Source organism: Chelonia mydas, chromosome 9 (assembly GCF_015237465.2).
Source record: "Chelonia mydas isolate rCheMyd1 chromosome 9, rCheMyd1.pri.v2, whole genome shotgun sequence".
NCBI classification, from domain to species: Eukaryota; Metazoa; Chordata; order Testudines; family Cheloniidae; genus Chelonia; species Chelonia mydas.
The window spans coordinates 62,640,754-62,659,334 of record NC_057855.1 but is presented as its reverse complement, the minus strand read 5'-3'; the positions used below and the strand labels follow the sequence as shown (position 1 = coordinate 62,659,334).

Sequence of the window (18,581 nt, the reverse complement as noted above, 5' to 3'; positions counted from 1 at the left end):
AATGGCTGCGCTGAGCAATGAAACATAGGGAGAAATCCTGCCCCCTCTTCCCCACGATGTCAATGAAAAATACCCATCAAGTTCAACAGGGCCAGGATTTCACCTTTTGGCCCATGTCTACACAGGGATAAAAAACCTGCTGCATGGCCACAGCTGTCCAAGCCAGGACCAGCTGGCAAAGCCTCCAGCCAAGCCCAAAAGTCTACATCATAATTTTTAGCCCTGAAACCCGAGCCCCACTAGCCTAAGACAACTGACCTGGGCCAGCTGCGGCTGTGCTGAGTTTCTTTTAGCCCTGTATAGAAGTACCCTTAGCATGCAAAATAGAGCTGTGTGAATAATTGATTTTTTTTTGTTTTGCTAGCAGTTCTGAAAAACAATAATAATAATAAAAAAATAATTTTGGGTCTACACAAAATGAAAAATTTTCAAGCATTTTTGTTGAACCAAGAAGTTGAAAAAAATTCATTTCAGGGAGAATGCAATGTTTTGTTTGACCCAAACCAAAATGTTCTGTTTCAGTTTGAGCATTTTTTAAAATACTTCTAAATTTTGGAAATTTTGAACAAAAAGTTGTTCTGAATTGATACATTGAAATGATTCATTCTGAAAATGTTGAAATCTTTCGACATTTGTAGAATGTTTTTTGTTGGTGCTTTTTTCTCAACATGAACAATTCAGCAAAACTGACATGAATCTGCAAAACGTTTTGGTGTTAACAAATCTGCATTTGTCACCGAAAAAGAGCTTTGATTGAAAACCTTCACCCAGTTCTAGTCCAAAGGATACTGACAGAAATTCCTTCACAGATTATTGTACCTGGATTTAGAGTAATGCCAATGATTATGTTTGGTGGATTTCCAAAAACCAAAATGGAATTGAGAAGAAGATGTGAAACCAAAATAGAGTCTTTTTTTGAACTTCTATTGCAACTGCTTTCTGCACTAAGCTCCCACCAAAAGCAACAGAATGGGATTTCTTGGTATTTGTTACAGAGGAATGAGACCTCATCTAGTTCTGTGGTTTATGCTGTACGAATTTATGCTTCTTGAATTACTGTGACTGTTGCCCTCTTGAAGATATCTCCAGCTCCATATCTGCTGGCTGCCACTATTGCAAATGACAAATAATAATGCACACTACCCAGATTTTATGCTTGAGCAGAAATTTCACAGGCAACCTGGATAGATTTCTTGCCACATTGTTTCCATAGTTCATACTTTTGTCCAATTAACTCAGTACAAGAAGAACAATGCACACGCCCAGAGTCCCAGAGTCAGACCTCTATGATCTACAGCACCTACCATGTCTGTGTCTGAGACAGGGCCGAAACTCGTCACATAAATGTCTGTCTTGACTTCAGTTACGCTGTCTGGGAAAAACAAGAGAGAAAAGTAATTAGAGAAGTATTTTCATTTGCACAGAAAAGATTTTAGCATTTTGTTGTTTTTTCATACCAGATGCCTCCCTGCTGTAGTGCTGAATTGTCATCACCATCATGTTGTGAACAATGGCCAATTTTATAATCCATAATGGGGCAAATTCATCTCTGGAACAGCTCCATTGACTTCCACAGAGTTACACCAAGGATGGATATATCCTAGTACATTCAGACAGTGCATATTTACATAATGTACACAGTCACACAATGCACAATTTTCTATGGTTCTATCCATCTTAAGTATAGAGGTAAACCCTGATGTTGTGAAACTCTAATCCAAAATCCCTTTGTATTTGCCAGCCTGATCAGTAGGCCATTGAATTTCCCCCCCAGTTTTAAGAAAACCTGGTTTTGTTAAAGTTTTGGGTTTCTCTGAATGTGCAAGAATCAATATTTGGATTGCCTTTTACTCTCATTGCATTTGCTGTTTTCTTACTTGTCTCTTTCATGAAAAACGATAGCTCTCGAAAAGCTAGTATTGACCCGTCTGCTATAATCTCCTAGCTGCCAGACTTTACTACCTGTATTGATGCCAAGTAACGTCTTATTCCAGGAACAGCCCCAAATCATTGGGAGGTCCCAACTCAGGAAAGCGCTTTAGGATGTGCTTATCTTGAAGCACTTGCTTAAGTCCCATTGTCTTCAATGGGAGTAAAGAATGTGTTTGAAGTTAAGCATGTGCTAAAGTGCTTGAAGCCAGGTCAGAGTTAAGTACTGCTCAATGTGAATAATAATAATAGTAGCTAGCTCTTATATAGCACTTTCCATCAGTAGATCTCCAAGCGCTGTACAAAGGTGGTCAGTATCATTATTCCTGTTTTATAGATGGGGAAACCGAAGCACAGAATGAAGATGTGACTTGCCCAAGGTCACCCAGCATGTCAGTATCACAGCCAGGCCTCTTGGGTCCCAGTTCAGTGCTCTACTCACTAGATAGCTCACAGAAATGCGGACAAATCTGACCCTTAGAATGGAAAACTTCCATTAACAGATGTTAATCAGTTTAGGACTAGACTATGCGCTCTCACTTCCTTTGAATGCGACTAGATGTCCAGAATGGCACCTCCTGATGGAATTGTCCATCTGAAGTCAGTAAGAGAGATTCCTGGCTTCATCTAAGTATCTAGCATTGGCCACTGTTATAGATGTGATCCTGGACTAGAAGATGGCCCATTGATCAATTCAGTTACGGAAATTCCTCTGTTCTCAGAGGGATATTTTGTCACGTTTCAATTTATTTTGCCGCATCATGAGGCTTCACTCTGCAGTTCAAAGTTTTGCAACTAAAGTAAGATAATGCATTCTGGCAGGGTCTTCTCCTTAATGGCTAAAATATAGTATACATGTCTTTTGTTATTACGATTAGAGAGCTTCCGAGGCAGCCTGTGGCTGATATTGTTGTGCTATATATGTAAACCTTGATCTTGTCTTGATGCTGTGAAAGGTTAAAGAGAAATATATGTGCAGTATACTTTCTGAAGTACACAGTAGTCAATTAGGCATTTTTCTAAGCAAAGCAAGTTACTTTTGTAATTCTTAGAGACTCAGGGTATCTCTCCGTCTCCTTCCAAGCAGGACCCAAAATGAGACACATAGCAGAGAAAAAAGTTCTAATGAGGTGAGAACATGCATTACTTTTTCTCCCTCTTCCCTTTCAGCATTCCTGACATCCATAATTTACAGCACTAATCACCATGCTGAGATCCAGGTCCAGCCATGGTCCTTCCTTGTGGTCTGCAGAATGGAATATTTTGAGGCTGAGACAGAAAGGGGTTGAGATGTTGCAAGGGATGGTGGGTCAGCGAGAGGATCTGTATTTCACAAAGCGACTTGCAGGATTCAAGTGTTGGAGAACTGGAACAGGAATTGATGAGCAGATGTTAGCAGGCTTGTGGGAGGTAGAGAGGACTTTGGGACATGCTTTTGAGTGATCCTGGTGGCTTTATTTCTAAGCTCGCGTTAAGCACAATCCCAAGGAAGATGACAGCACACATGGGTTTAATTAAAAAATAGGTGTAATTTTTGCAGACCCTTCTTGGTAAAGTTAGTTTCAGCATAGCTGAAACTCCCACTGTCTCCATACCAAGCTTAGCAATGAGGCCTCTGTAACAGAAATAGCTGAAGAAGAGTGGCCGGGCCTAGGAAGTTGTGAGGGAGAAAACAAACAAACAAAACAAACCTGGATGGATCTGACCTGATCCAGGGTCCCACTGAATGCAGCCTATTGTAAACTGTCCAGGCCCTAGACTCTACGGTCCCTTTGCTCCTGCAGGATATGGCCCAGGATTTTCCTCATCTGGACATTGGCATGTGCTTATCCGGTGAGACCTGCATACCTAGGGTGACCAGATGTCCTGTTTTTATAGGGACAGTCCCATTTTTGGGGGACTTTTTCTTATATAGGCGCCTATTACCCCCCACCCGCTGTCCCATTTTTTCACAGTTGCTTTCTGGTCACCCTATGCAAACCTAGGATGAAAGTGCACATCCAGTAACAAACTTGCCAGGTTAGTAAGAGGAGGACAGACAGAACAGCTCACCTCCCTACCCTGCTGCTGACTCATTCACACTCTCTGATAGAGAGAGCACAAGTAAGGACTGTCACACGACAGGACCTCACGGTGCAGTGCAAAACAAAGCCATGTACATGATGTACTGGGACAGAGGCTGTTGGATCCAAGTGGATGGGACCATTTGGTAATATCAGATCTCCCAAGGGCAACGGGTTTTCCCTGGTCTAGTATGTACTTATTCCTTCCCGTCTCCTTGCATAAATGATACTTCTTAATATACTATATAGATAGCTGCAATCACAGTGTGACAATGTATTGGACAGTCAGTTACTAAATTATGCCAAAGACTGCACAGTGAATAATAATCGAGAAAGCCAGTGTCAGCCATCAGGATGTCCAGCCGTCACCATCCATCAAAGAGACCATTTAATTAAAACAGTTATAGTCACAGGGATGTTCTGGAAACCACAGGTCAAATGGCCTCAGGAAAAGCATTGGGCCATGGCCTCAAGCTGTAGCCAAGACTTGCTTGGTGCAGTTGAGGAGGGGAGGGGACAAAGATGGCCGTAAATATCACCACCTTTGTGTCCCCCTGTTCCTGGGACTGAACGGGGACCAGATCAGTTACCAAGGCTACCTCTAAACTAGACCTAGTTGCCTGTAGCCCCAAGGGGATGTGGTAGCAACTAGGATCATCAGGTCAGAGGGACACCATAGCCATTCAACCTCTCTCTCAGGAATGCACCCTGCACATCCTGGCCAAATCCTCTTCCAGTCTTTTTGTCTGTTACAGGCCTGCGTTGCATTATCTTCGACACAGAGCACGTGACTGCACCTTCCACTATCCATGCTTCCACCTTGGTCCAAAGATCACAATAGGTCACATCTTACTGCCCACATAGAGCTCAGGGGCAGCACCTTGCTTCATCCACTGTGCCCCCTGAGCGAGAAAAACCAATTTATCCTGTAGATCCTCTACATCTAGACTAAGTCACCACTCTGTATCTTGGCCATTCACCCTCATGACATGGCCCTGAGAGCCCCGACTCCCCCACCCCTTTCTAGAAAAGCCAGACACACCCCTCTACTCCAACAGATTTGGGCACAAATTCCATTCTGCTTGATGTAAACACCACTGAATTCAATGGAGTCACACCACACCAACACATCTTGCATCTCAGCAAGGGGTTGGACTTGATGACCCTTGCAGTCCCGTAAACAGTGCTCTATAGGGGATAAGGGGACTTCAGTCAGTGGATCCCAGAGTCATAGAATTGCCAGCCTCACTGTTGCTCCTCCCCTGGGCTGTTCACCCTCCAAGCCTCCTCTGTGTCGCAGCCCCCCAGAGAGACTCCATTCAGCTGGGCTTACAGGCACGCTGGCTTCCACACACACTGCCCCCATGAACCCATGTGCAGCAGAACCGCTCCAGTTAAGCTGTGCCTGAGGGACATCCCTGGCCATATAGGAGAGGCAGAATCGGACTCGCCTTTGAATTAGAGGGATTTCCACCAAAAAATAGCTGCCGCCCACCTACAAATTCCAGTTGAGCTGTGAAAGTTGGAACTAACAAAAGCACAAGCAGATCACAGAAAACTACAGTCTTTGGGATTAAGGTCATTCATGATCCTAGCAATATTATGCAACCCAACGACTTCTGCAATGCATTGCTTTTAGCACTGTATGAGTTCACTGGCTCTGTGGTAAATACATTCTCTCCCTAGCAGAATCTTACAGATATTTAGATTGGAAAAGCAAATATCAGGACCACATTGCACCTGTTTTTACCTGGGCAGAAAGCAAAGAGCAGCCTTTTCTACTACAGTCCAAAATTCAATGCAGAGCAGCCTCGCTAATTCTCCCCTTCCTAATCTGCAAACCTGATCATTCGCCCATGGAAATCTGGCCATCTCGCCACACATCCCAGCAAATATTTAATAGCTGAGTGCTGGATCACGGACACTTCAGCACTTTTACCAAATCTGCTGCAGAACATTAAATAACACTTGGTCCTTCTCTAACATCTTCCCGCCAAGCCTCTCAAAGCTGGTTGCACACATTCATGAATGAAGCCTTGCAGTCCTCTTGGAGGCAGGTTAGTGTTATGATCCCCATTTTACAGACAGGGAAACAGAGAAAAAGAGACTTGTACAAGGTCACTTAGGAAGCTGGCAGTTGACCAGGGCATAGAACTCATGAGAGCCAAGTCCTTAGCCCACCTTTCTCCAGTGTATGACGTACGGCGCACTGTGATGCACTGCCAGAAATAATCAAAACTAAACACCGCTTGCTGTTGTCTCTTGTTTTATGTGTAGTTTGTAAGCCTCTTGGGGCAGGGACCATCTTGTGTCTGTACTACACCTATCACAAGGGCTCTTGGGCCTTGACTTCAGGGCTACAGGGCTACAAATAATAAATAATAATAAAATGAACATGGTGCATGTTGTGATGTCACATCCCTGATTTCCCTATTGTGTTTGCAAGTGGCTATTGTATTTGTTAAATGTTAACATTCTCTAATCCACCAGTGGGCTATCTTCCCAGCTGCCAGTGCAATTTATTCATTATCACTAGTATTGATACTGCAGTAGCACCTAGAGACTCCAATCAGGGATCTGGGCTTTGTAGTGCTAGGCGCTGTACAGACACAAAATAAAGACACAGTCCCTTTCCTAAAGAAGCTCATGACTAGATGTAACAGGTGGCGTGTAATAAACAAATGAGGAGGGATGGCAGAAAGGGGAGGATGAGGCAATTACAATAAGCATCTGAGAAAAACACACTTTGCATGCTGGGCCTATGCTGATTCCAGGTCTGTGTATCTAGGACAGAGTCATTAACCTGCCAGGGGAGGCAGGGTTCTCAACCGACTAGGGCACTAGCCTGGAGTCTGGTGAGCTCCCTTCTACTCTTGCCTCTGCTGCATGACCTTGAGTAGTTGCTTTCCCTCTGTCTTGTCATGAGCCTTCTGCAGCAGAGAACTTCTGCTGTGTTCAGACAGCACCCGGCACAATGAAGTACCTGTTCCCAGATTGGCGCCTCTACATGCTACTGTCATACAAATAAGAAATAATAATATTAATCAATACACCCATTTGCATGATAGATTATTGACACTGAATACCAATCGGCACAGCAGTCTGTTTTAAGCCCTTTGAGGCAAGGACTGTCATTGACATGTTTGTACAGCACCCAGCACAATGGGACCAAGGCCATAACCAAGTTAGGTATTGCTGTATTATAAACTGTTTAATACAGGGAATATACCACTGAAGCTGGGCTCTTGAACAATCCACTGATATTTATCACCCTTTGCACCCTGGTGGAAAGGCATGGAATTCTGTAGACAAGCTAAACAGATCCTTCAGGGCTTGGGATTCCAGCGGGGGTTGTTCTCATTTGTTCGTGGTGAGTGGGAGGGAGCCAGACTCATCCTACACAGCTACTGCAGTGTTAGTTAACCAGCGGCTGGCGGTGCACAGAGGGGCCAGTCGTGATGTCCGAAATGGACATATGAAGGTGCCCCCAGTGGCCATTTGCAGCCGTCAGGAAAGATCATGGCATACATTAGGTAATGTCCACCCCTACCCCCGAGGAGCTGTCACTGAGCATAAGCTTCTCTTCCCCCACACTTTCCACTTCCCATGGTAGTGAGCACAGATCTTGGATTCACACTGCCCAGGACTCCTGCACTGAATGTCGTGAGCACTCAGCACAGCCCAGGGTCTGTGGCAGGACAAAGAATTGAACGCAAGGTCTTCCAAGATTCTGGCTAGTTCCCTAATCACTGCACCATCCTTCTTTGCCAAAGAGTGTACTCCCTAGTCTGGGTGTACTTGTGTTTCTAATGCCATCTGGAGAAATCTTGCAGGCAGAAGCAATGCACTGCAGGCTGAGCAGAGGTCCCCTCCCCCCTCCCCCCCCCCCCCAACACACACACCCTAGCGCAGAAAAGTATTCATTAACTCGCCCCTCCTCGCCAGGCAATGCTGCTTGGTTCGGGTTGCAGAAATCCCCCAGAGCTGGGGCAGATCGTCAATGAAAATGTAAAACAGAGGCCAGAACATCCCTTCCCCAAGCCATTACCCTGGTATTCCCAATGCCTGCTCCTCTTCAGAAGCTACCCTCCCTCTTTCCAAGAAATTCTCAAGCCAGATCTACCCTGCTTGCAAAGACAATAAATGGCCGTATTCACTCGGCACCAACGACTGGATTCGGCTCCCACTGATTCCAACAAGCAGAACATTTACAGTAGCATTATCCAGGGCACTGCAGGGCTTCCATGCCACAGCATTTGTGGGACATGCCTCATATAAGGGGCCAAAGGCCCATTTTCTCCCCACCCCTGGCTGTTGCTGCTGTGCATCACTTAGACTTTGAATGATCCAGTCCCTGCATCTTTTCCTTGCTGGCTCCCATCCTTTGTGCTGCAGACAGAGCCAGCCTGCCACCCCCTCACCACCCACTCATTCCTGAAATCTCCCATTTAAGTGCTCACGACTCCCTGGGCAAGCGAGGGGGTGGATATTATTTACAAAATGACTGAGTGCTATTTTTATTTGCTTCTCAGAAGCACTAGCTGCAGCTGAGTTGGAATACAAATTACCCTGTCTCAATTCCTCTCCCTTCTCTGGCTGTCTACTGTGGGACTGCCTCTACAAGTGATTAGGGGAGGGAGGGAAGTAAGAAGGCTGTTATTAAAAATTCAGCTGTAATCACCAACTGTTATTTATTTAAGAATCTCAGCCCTAATATAATCTGCTGGTATGTTTGTGTGTCAGTTTGTGGATGCTGCACTGTGATGTGCCGTAGCAGGAGTAATGCAGTGCTGGGGGATCCCGGAGGCTGGGCTGCATTCTAGCAGAGATGATGCAGTCGTGTCCCAGTGTGGGGTGTTCCCAATGGTGTACTGTAATAAAATGGGGAGTGAGGCAGTCCAGGCTTAGTGCAGGAGCTTTCCGAATATTGTGCCAATATAGTGGAGGTTACACAGTCTTGCTTCTGTGCTGGGGTGTTCCAGATGCTGTGCGGTTATACTGCAGTGGTGATGGACAACTGCAAAGTGCTGAGGGAGTCCCAGGTGCCGTGCTCATAGACTCTAAGGCCAGAAAGGACCATCATGATCATCTAGCCTGACCTCCTGCACCTCACAGGCCACAGAACCTCACCTACACCTGAAACAGACCCTCTAACCTCTGGCTGAATTACTGAAGTCCTCAAATCATGATTTAAAGACTTCAAGTTACAGAGAATTCACCATTCACACTAGTTTAAACCTGCAAGGGACCCATGCCCCATGTTGCAGAGGAAGGCGAAAAATCCTCAAGGTTTCTGCCAATCTGACCTGGGAGAAAATTCCTTCCTCATCCCAAATATGGCAATCACTTAGACTCTGAGCATGTGGGCAAGACCCGCCAGGCAGACACTTGGGAAAGAATCCTCTATAGTAACTCAGAGCCCTCCCTAGCTAGTGTCCCATCTCCAGCTGTTGCGGATTTTTGCTTCTAGCAGTCACCAATGGGCCACATGCCACTGTAGGGTGTCCAATCATACCATCCCCTCCATACACTTATCAAGCTCAGTTTTGGTTTTTTTGCCCCCACTGCTCCTTTTGGAAGGCTGAGCTATATTGGAGGTTAGGCAGTCATGTCTTAATGCTAGAGGTTCCTGGATTCTTTGCTGTATTATGGCAGAGGTAAAAGTGTCATACCTAAATGCCAGGAGCTTCTGGGTGGTAGGTGCTGTGCTGCAAGCCAGCAATGTCAGAGGAAGGATGGGCTTGTGGTTTAAAGCACCAGCCAGGGACTGAATTCAATTACTGACTCCAGTCTTTGTGCATAATTTTGGATACACAAGTCACTTAGGCTCCCTATGCCTCAGTTTTAAAATGAGACAACAATACCACCCTATCTCCAAGGGGTTGTGTGAGGTTAGCTGCACTGATGTTTATGAGGTGGGCAGGGTCAACAGAGATCGGTGTATACAAGTGCCAACTGAGATGGATGCAGTTTTATCACAGTCCTGGAAGTAGCTATGTGCTGTGAACTGTTAGATGAGAGAGATGCAGTACCGGTGGGTCCTGGCTACAGTCATGTCTAGAGCTCAGCAACATATTTTGTCTCTGACAGAAATGTCTCAGTAAAAAGCATTTTCAGGGCTCTGGAATTATTTGTGAATTCAGGTCAAATCTGACAAATAGTGAGTCATAAAAACCTGGGAAAAAATGAGTTTCAACATGACACTTTGTTTTCAAATTTGGCCAATTAAAAAAATTAAATAAGGTGAAAAACACCTGAAAACTGCTGAATTTAAACAAGAACACACACAAAAATTGTTTCATGTTGACACAAAAGATATTTGGGTTCATTCAATGCATTTTTTTTAGTTTTTTGATTTGACGATAAGTTTTTTTTAAAAACTGGTTTCAGTTCAAAGTGGATTCTCCCCCCCACCCCCACCCCCCGGATTTTTCTGTTCTGCTGCAGAACCAAAATAATCCATTATTCACTCTGATGTGCTCGTGTCTTAGTGCTGGAGCTCTCAGATGCTGTGCTGTGATATAGCAGAGGGAATGCGGTTCTGTCCCAGTGCTGGGGGTTCCTGGGGGCTGTATTATGATATAGCAGAGGGAATGCAGTTCAGTTCCAGTGCTGGGGGTTCCTGAGGGCTGTATTATGATCTAGCAGAGGGAATGCAGTTGAGTCTCAGTGCGGTAGGTTCTCAGAGGCTGTGCTGTGATCTAGCAGAGGGGATGTAGTGGGAGGTTAGTGCTAGGAGTTCCTGGGTGCTCTGCCGTGATGATATAGCAAGGGGACACTGTAATGTCTCACAGCAGCAGATTCTCAGATGCTGTGCTGTGATATAGCAGAGGCTTCTTTCTCCCTGAGAGTTGTGTCTACTTTGCTCTTCTTTTTGCAACTAATTTAAACACAACATCCCTATGGAGAAGAAACACACTGAGCAGAGTCTCGGCTGAAAACTTTAAATTCCTGTCACCTCCCAAGTCCTTGCCACCTTCAGATGGATGAAACACCTAAGTACTAGAAGGTAATTTCTGCAGCTGCGCACAGAGGCTTTATGGCTCTCTCATTCTTCATTTTCTCAGCTTCTCATTTTGGGGATTTAATTTCTTTCCAATTTTAGCCCTAGGAATAAAAGAGGAACAGAAATGTCTTTTCCTTCTGCGACCTTTGCTGCTGCCCCAGGAGAACTGCCTTCGATTAATGTGTCTGAGGCTTAACAGAGCTGGGACTGTGCAACAAAGAGTACCGGAAACACGGCAGCGCTCTCCTGAAGTGGGAGGAGCACTGTAGTCCCCTCATCAAGAAGCTCCACCCTCAGGTTCCTCCCTTCTCATTCCAGAGATTAAATCCCATTGAACACCAGGCCTTCGGACTCACCCCACCTCCCCCATTTGCTCTCCAACCCCCCTTTATCACAGGGACCATCTGGCTAAGATCCAGTGCTGCACCAGTTTTAGTCTCTGACAGACCTTTTCTCTGGGTAGCAGGAGGTCCCATCAGTTTCAGCAGGGCAATGGACTTCACTAAGCAGACTTGAAATCCCACTACATCTTTAATACCACACAATAGTGACTGAGCCTACCCACTGCAAGCAGGAGTCTCCACTCTCCAGCCCCCTTTGGTCCTGAGCAGGTCCTTGTATGGTGTGGAGCAGGGAACCGGAGCTTGATTCTCTACTCCTGAGGGCATTCTGCTCCAAAACATTAAAAAATTCTGTGCCAAAAAAATAAAAATTCTGCACATAATATTTTAAAATTCTGCAAAATTCTGCAAATTTTATTTGTCATATAAATGTGGAAGCTCCAGCATGGCATTGGGGAGCACAGGCCAATGGCTGCACAGAGGTGGGAGATCACGGTGCAGCTCCCCCTTCAGGACACGTAGTCAGTGGTGAGGCTGCAACCAACCCTGACACAGAGCAAGGACTGGGCCTGCCCCAGAAACACCCCAGGGCCCTGGCCCTCTGTGCAAGGTGCACCAGGTGTGGGCAGGCAGGCTCAGCAAGGCAGGATCCAAGTGTGTAGGGACTTAGTGGTGGAGAGGGGATCCAGGTGTGGGTTGAGAGCGTTCTGTGTGGGGCAATCTGGGTGTGGGTGTCTCAGTGGGAGATCCTGGTCGGGGGCGTGATCTGGATGCACAGGGGCTTGTTGGGTGGCTCTCGATGCAACAGGACTCTGCAGGGGGGGTCCAGGTGCAGGTAGTTGGGGCTCAGCAGAAGGGGTGTCTGGGTGTGGGGGGGATAGAGCTCGGCAGAGGGGTCTGGATGTGGGGCTCAGTGGTGTGGAGATCCAGGTGCAGCTGGTTGGGGCTTGGTATGCTGGGGATCCGGGTGCGGGTGGCTCACTGGGTTGGTGCAGAGGGAGTGGGGTTCGTCGGGGGGTTCTGGGTGCGGGGGAGGAGGTGAGGCTGAGTGGGGGGGTCTGGGTATGAGGGGGTCTGGATGCACGGGGGTTGGGTGGATGGGGGAGCAGCTCCATGTGCAGTGATCCCTCCCCCTGCAGCTGAGGAGCAATGGGTGCAGGAAGCGCGCAGGGGAGAGTTTGCAGAGCTTTCTACAGCCAGGAAAGAAACCTGGGAGTGAGATGCCATGCAGGGGAAGAAGAAGTCCCATCCTCCCCAGCCCAGCGGAGCCATCAGCCGGGTCTTCCCCAGTCCTGCCCCCTGCCCCACAGTGATTTATCTCTCTGCCGGCAGCCCTGGGCACCCGAAACATACTGCTGGGGAGGGTCACTGCTCTTGTGGCTTCCTTTTGTTTCCTCATCAGAAAGTCATTTTTCCTTAGGGAAGCAAAGAAATCTGCGGGGGTCATAAACTCTGAAGATGCGCAGTGGCACAGAATTCCCCCAGGAGTAATTCTCATCATACTAATGAGGGGCAGAGCCAGCACTCCCCTAGCTGGAATTACTCCAGCATTCCCTGGTTCTTCTGCACTTCCGCTCCTGCTTATTCCTTCCTGTCTTGAGCACATACACACCATAATCTGCCCCTGAGATCAGCGTGAGCAAGCTCTTTGTGCTGCTATCACATCCCTAGTTACTCAACCAACCAAACCCCTTTTGTCAACAAGTAATTCTCTCCCACTACACACTGCCCTGGTCCTCCTCCCCTGGCACCACTACTGGCTCAGCTCCATCTCTGTCATGTAGAGAACAAGCCAAATGCCGGGTCTAGGCTGGGAATAACGCCTCACACCCTAAATCCAAAAATAGGACAACACAATCCCTGCAAACTCTGTTGTCTCCAGCCAAATGAACCACATTGCTGTCCAAGATATACTGGGCCAGATTTGTTCCTGGCACAGCTCCCTCGGAGTCCCTGGAGTTAGCGGAGACCCATCCTGTTCTTTTCTTTCATTGGAGTTAGAGCTTCATTAATAGCCCAGGTGACCAAAGTGCCCAGATCACCCATTGAACAACTGCATGTAAACTCTCCCCGACACCCTGAGCCTCAGCAATGAACAGGAAGGAACCACTCCAGGCCAGAGGGTGCCCATTGGGGTCTCAATAGTGCAGGCCATTTGGGACCAATTTGCTGGTGCAAACATTTGCCCATAAGGAATGGATGGAGACCAACAGTGGCCCTCACATAAGCCAGCAGATGGCCATGACTTTCTGTTCCTGCCAGCCTGACCTGGGTTTCAGAAGGTAACCTAGGAGTGGAATCCCTGGGGCTTCCTGTGGTTCTGGAATCAGGACCGCCGGCAAGAATGCGCCCCTCCCAAGTTAGAAGGGTGCAGCTTTTACTAGCAATGAGGGAGGAAAGAAAGGGATGGGTGAGAGAACCCTGTGAATGGAGGAGGATTGGTCTGTGTCACAGTAGAGAAGAGACAGGGCTGGTCCGGAATGAATACAAAGGGAATTCTCTATTGAGGCTTCTGGACACAGCCAGACCCTGTGGTCTCCCTGGTTCACTAATGCAATCCCACAGGGCCGCCCTGAGGCCTGGCACTACAGTATTAATAGAGGAAGAGGAAACAGGAGCAAAGGAGGCGATGAAAGAATAACACAAAGGTGACCCGATAATCTAGTGTCACTAAAGAATACACCAAGCCAGAATGACAGAAACAAGAATGCCTCCCCTCCCAGGTCTCTGCTAGGAACAACAAACCCTTGCTGTCTCCCTGACTACTGCTCTGTGCTGCGGGACATTGCAGAGGCTGTGGCTCTTGCTTGGGAGCAGCAACGCAGAAGAAATCATCTGGCAGAACAAGGCTCCCCAAGACTGGCCTTGCCACACTGGCCCATCAACTACAGACATCCAAGCCCATGTGCTGTTGCTGGTGGGAAAAAAGAGAGACCAGAATAGCCTCCCCAGCATTGCCCTGCCAGCAGAGTCCAAGGCATAGGGCTGGGGGAAGGCAGGGGTGAAGAGAGGAAAGCTGCTGGTGCCTCCTCCAGCATCAAAACTGCGTCTGAGAGAGTGAGAGAGACAAGAGCCAGGAGCTCAGGCACATCTTATCAGCTCTCAGCAAAGCCACTTTTCTCCTCTCTACTGATTTTGACTTGGGGATGTTTCTTGTTTTCCTTCATTGCATGTCCACGTGTGACAGCCCCAATGTGTTTTCATAGTGACTAGCGGGAGAGAGGACAGTCCCAGGGATGGAGGGGAAGAAGAGAGCTTTTCCTCTCTCCATTTCATTCATGCCCTGGGAGGAAGGGCTTTTGTTAAGAATGAGCCACTGGGAGCAGGGAAAGACACTCCATTAGCAATAAGGACCTGAAAGGAAAGGGGTTTGGGAATCAGGCTAACAGAGGCAGTTTGCCTGGGATCCGTCCAAGAGGAGGTACGCTAAGTGCTGCATTAGCGGGACTGTGTTGGTGAGTATCTGAGTGTCTGTTGCGGGGACAGTTTGTCAATTTGACTGTGTGCTTGACCGTTTGAAAAGTGTGAATTAGGACTGCTTTGTTCCAGTTGAGCCTTTTGTGGGCCTGATTGTTATAAAAAGGCAGTCGGCTGCGAACCAGCAGAGAGGCTAACAGAGGGAGTTTGCCTGGGAGTTTGCCTGGGGAGAGCCCACTGAGGCTTTCATCTTGCAGGTTTCTCTGAATAGTTACTATAGCACTTGAGGAAGCTCTTAGAAGGAAGGTAATATGGATGGTGAGTGTTCAGCTGTTGTTACCTGCACAGGATGTGCCATGTTTGTCTTTCTTCCACAGGACAGAAGCGACTTTGTCTGTACAAAGTGCAAGCTGGTCTCCATATTAGAAGAGAAGGTTCAAGGTCTGGAGAAACAAGTATCGACCCTGCGTTGCATAAGAGAAACTGAAGATTTCCTGGACAGACGTCAGGATATGCTTCTACAGGCACAACATTCTGAAGATTCAGAGCAGGCTGCGCAGCGGGGACAGAAGGATGGTGAAGAAATTTGGCAGCATGTGACCCCCAGAAGAAGAAAAGGGAACGTCCATGTACCAGCAATGCAGATACAGGTAAGCAACCGTTTTCATGTTCTCTCCACAGGTACTAATGCGGAGAGTGGACTAGATGATACATCTGAGGGAAGGGAGCAGAAGGAGACTCCGCCGACTGGAAGGCATGAGATGCACTGTTTTAGGGAAAGGAGTTCCATGACCACTGCTCCCAAGAGAAGGAGGCTGGTGGTGGTGGTCCAGGACTCCCTCCTCAGGGGGACTGAGTCATCTATCTGCCGCCCCGACCGGGAAGGCCAAAAAGTCTGCTGCTTGCCAGGAGCTAGGATTCACGATGTGACGGAGACACTGCTGAGACTCATCAAGCCCTCAGATTGCTACCCCTTCCTACTTCTCCACGTGGGCACCAATGATACTGCCAAGAATGACTTTGAGCAGATCACTGCAGACTACGTGGCTCTGCAAAGGATAAAGGAGTTTGAGGCGCAAGTGGTGTTCTCGTCCATCCTCCCCGTGGAAGGAAAAGGCCTGGGTAGAGACCCTTGAATCGTGGAAGTCAACGAATGGCTACATAGGTGGTGTCAGAGAGAAGGCTTTGGATTCTTTGACCATGGGATGGTGTTCCAAGAAGGAGGAATGCTAGGCAGAGACAGGCTCTGCCTAACAAAGACAGGGAAGAGCATCTTCACAAGCAGGCTGGATAACCTAGTGAGGAGGGCTTTAAACTAGGTTCACCGGGGGAAGGAGACCAAAGCCCTGAGGTAAGTGGGGACATGGGATACAGAGAGGAAGCACGAGCAGGAGAGCACAAGAGGGGAGGGCTCCCGCCTCATACTAAGAAAGCAGGACGATCAGTGAGTTATCTTAAGTGCCTATACACAAATGCAAGAAGCCTGGAGTACTATCATGGATGGATATAAACTGTTCAGGAAGGACAGGCAGGGCAGAAAAGGTGGGGGAGTTGCATTGTATGTGAGAGAGCAGTATGACTGCTCAGAGCTCAAGTATGAAACTGCAGAAAAACCTGAGAATCTCTGGATTAAGTTTAGAAGTGTGAGCAACAAGGGTAATGTCGTGGTGGGAGTCTGCTATAGACCACCGGACCAGCAAGATGAGGTGGACGAGGCTTTCTTCTGGCAACTAACGGAAGTTACTAGATTGCAGGCCCTGGTTCTCATGGGAGACTTCAATCACCCTGATATCTGCTGGGAGAGCAATACAGTGGTGCACAGAAAATCCAGGAAGTTTTTGGAAAGTGTAGGGGACAATTTCCTGGTGCAAATGCTGGAGGAACCAACTAGGGGCAGAGCTCTTCTTGACCTGCTGCTCACAAACCGGGAAGAATTAGTAGGGGAAGCAAAGTGGATGGGAACCTGGGAGGCAGTGACCATGAAATGGTCGAGTTCAGGATCCTGACACAGGGAAGAAAGGAGAGCAGCAGAATACGGACCCTGGCCTTCAGAAAAGCAGACTTTGACTCCCTCAGGGAACTGATGGGCAGGATCCCCTGGGAGAATAACACGAGGGGGAAAGGAGTCCAGGAGAGCTGGCTGTATTTTAAAGAATCCTTATTGAAGTTACAGGAACAAACCATCCCGATGTGTAGAAAGAATAGTAAATATGGCAGGCGACCAGCTTGGCTTAACAGTGAAATCCTTGCTGACCTTAAACACAAAAAAGAAGCTTACAAGTAGTGGAAGATTGGACAAATGACTAAGGAGGAGTATAAAAATATTGCTCAGGCATGCAGGAGTGAAATCAGGAAGGCCAAATCACACCTGGAGTTGTAGCTAGCAAGAGATGTTAAGAGTAACAAGAAGGGTTTCTTCAGGTATGTTAGCAACAAGAAGAAAATCAAGGAAAGTGTGGGCCCCTTACTGAATGAGGGAGGCAACCTAGTGACAGAGGATGTGGAAAAAGCTAATGTACTCAATGCTTTTTTTGCCTCTGTCTTCACGAACAAGGTCAGCTCCCAGACTACTGCACTGGGCAGCACAGCATGGAGAGGAGGTGACCAGCCCTCTGTGGAGAAAGAAGTGGTTTGGGACCATTTAGAAAATCTGGACGAGCACAAGTCCATGGGACTGGATGCGCTGCATCCAAGAGTGCTAAAGGAGTTGGCGGATGTGATTGCAGAGCCATTGCCCATTATCTTTGAAAACTCCCGGCGATCGGGGGAGGTCCCGGACAACTGGAAAAAGGCTAATGTAGTGCCCATCTTTTAAAAAGGGAAGAAGGAAGATCCGGGGAACTACAGGCCAGTCAGCCTCACCTCAATCCCTGGAAAAATCATGGAGCAGGTCCTCAAGGAATCAATTCGGAAGCACTTAGAGGAGAGGAAAGTGATCAGGAACAGTCAGCATGGATTCACCAAGGGCAAGTCATGCCTGACTAATCTAATTGCCTTCTATGACGAGATAACTGGCTCTGTGGATGAGGGGAAAGCAGTGGACGTGTTATTCCTCGACTTTAGCAAAGCTTTTGACACGGTCTCCCACAGTATTCTTGCCAGCAAGTTAAGTAAGTATGGGCGGGATGAATGGACTATAAGGTGGATAGAAAGCTGGCTAGATCATCGGGCTCAACGGGTAGTGATCTGTGGCTCCATGTCTAGTTGGCAGCCAATATCAAGTGGAGTGACCCAAGGGTCGGTCCTGGGGCTGGTTTTGTTCAATATCTTCATTAATCATCTGGAGGATGGTGTGGATTGCACCCTCAGCAAGTTTGCAGATGACACTAAACTGGGAGGAGTGGTAGATACACTGGAGGGTAGGGATAGGATACAGAGGGCCCTAGACAAATTGGAGGATTGGGCCAAAAGAAATCTGATGAGGTTCAACAAAGGCAAGTGCAGAGTCCTGCACTTAGGACAGAAGAATTCCATGCACTGCTACAGACTAGGGATTGAATGGCTAGGCAGCAGTTCTGCAGAAAAGGACCTAGGGGTTACAGTGGCTGAGAAGCTGGATACGAGTCAACAGTATGCCGTTGTTGTCAAGAAGGCCAAAGTCATTTTGAGATGTATAAGTAGGGGCATTGCCAGCAGATCGAGGGACGTGATCGTTCCCCTCTATTCGACATTGGTGAGGCCTCATCTGGAGTACTGTGTCCAGTTTTGGGCCCCACACTACAAGAAGGATGTGAAAAAATTGGAAAGCATCCAGCGGAGGGCAACAAAAATGATTAGGGGACGGAACACACGACTTATAAGGAGAGGCTGAGGGAACTGGGATTG

General features: G+C 47.5%; 1 protein-coding gene across 3 annotated transcripts in view; it reads right to left on the bottom strand.

Moving 5' to 3' along the window:
* GABRA3 (gamma-aminobutyric acid type A receptor subunit alpha3) overlaps positions 1–18,581 on the bottom strand; it is a 128,341-nt gene that overhangs the window by 44,729 nt on the left and 65,031 nt on the right. For 2 of the 3 annotated variants that reach the window (XM_043522111.1, XM_007063938.3), the window contains exon 4: positions 1,305–1,372. The exons of the other annotated variant lie outside the window; for it this stretch is intronic. In XM_043522111.1, the coding sequence (XP_043378046.1) occupies positions 1,305–1,372 (68 nt within the window). The remainder of the gene's footprint in view (positions 1–1,304; positions 1,373–18,581) is intronic. 3 annotated transcript variants of the gene reach the window in all.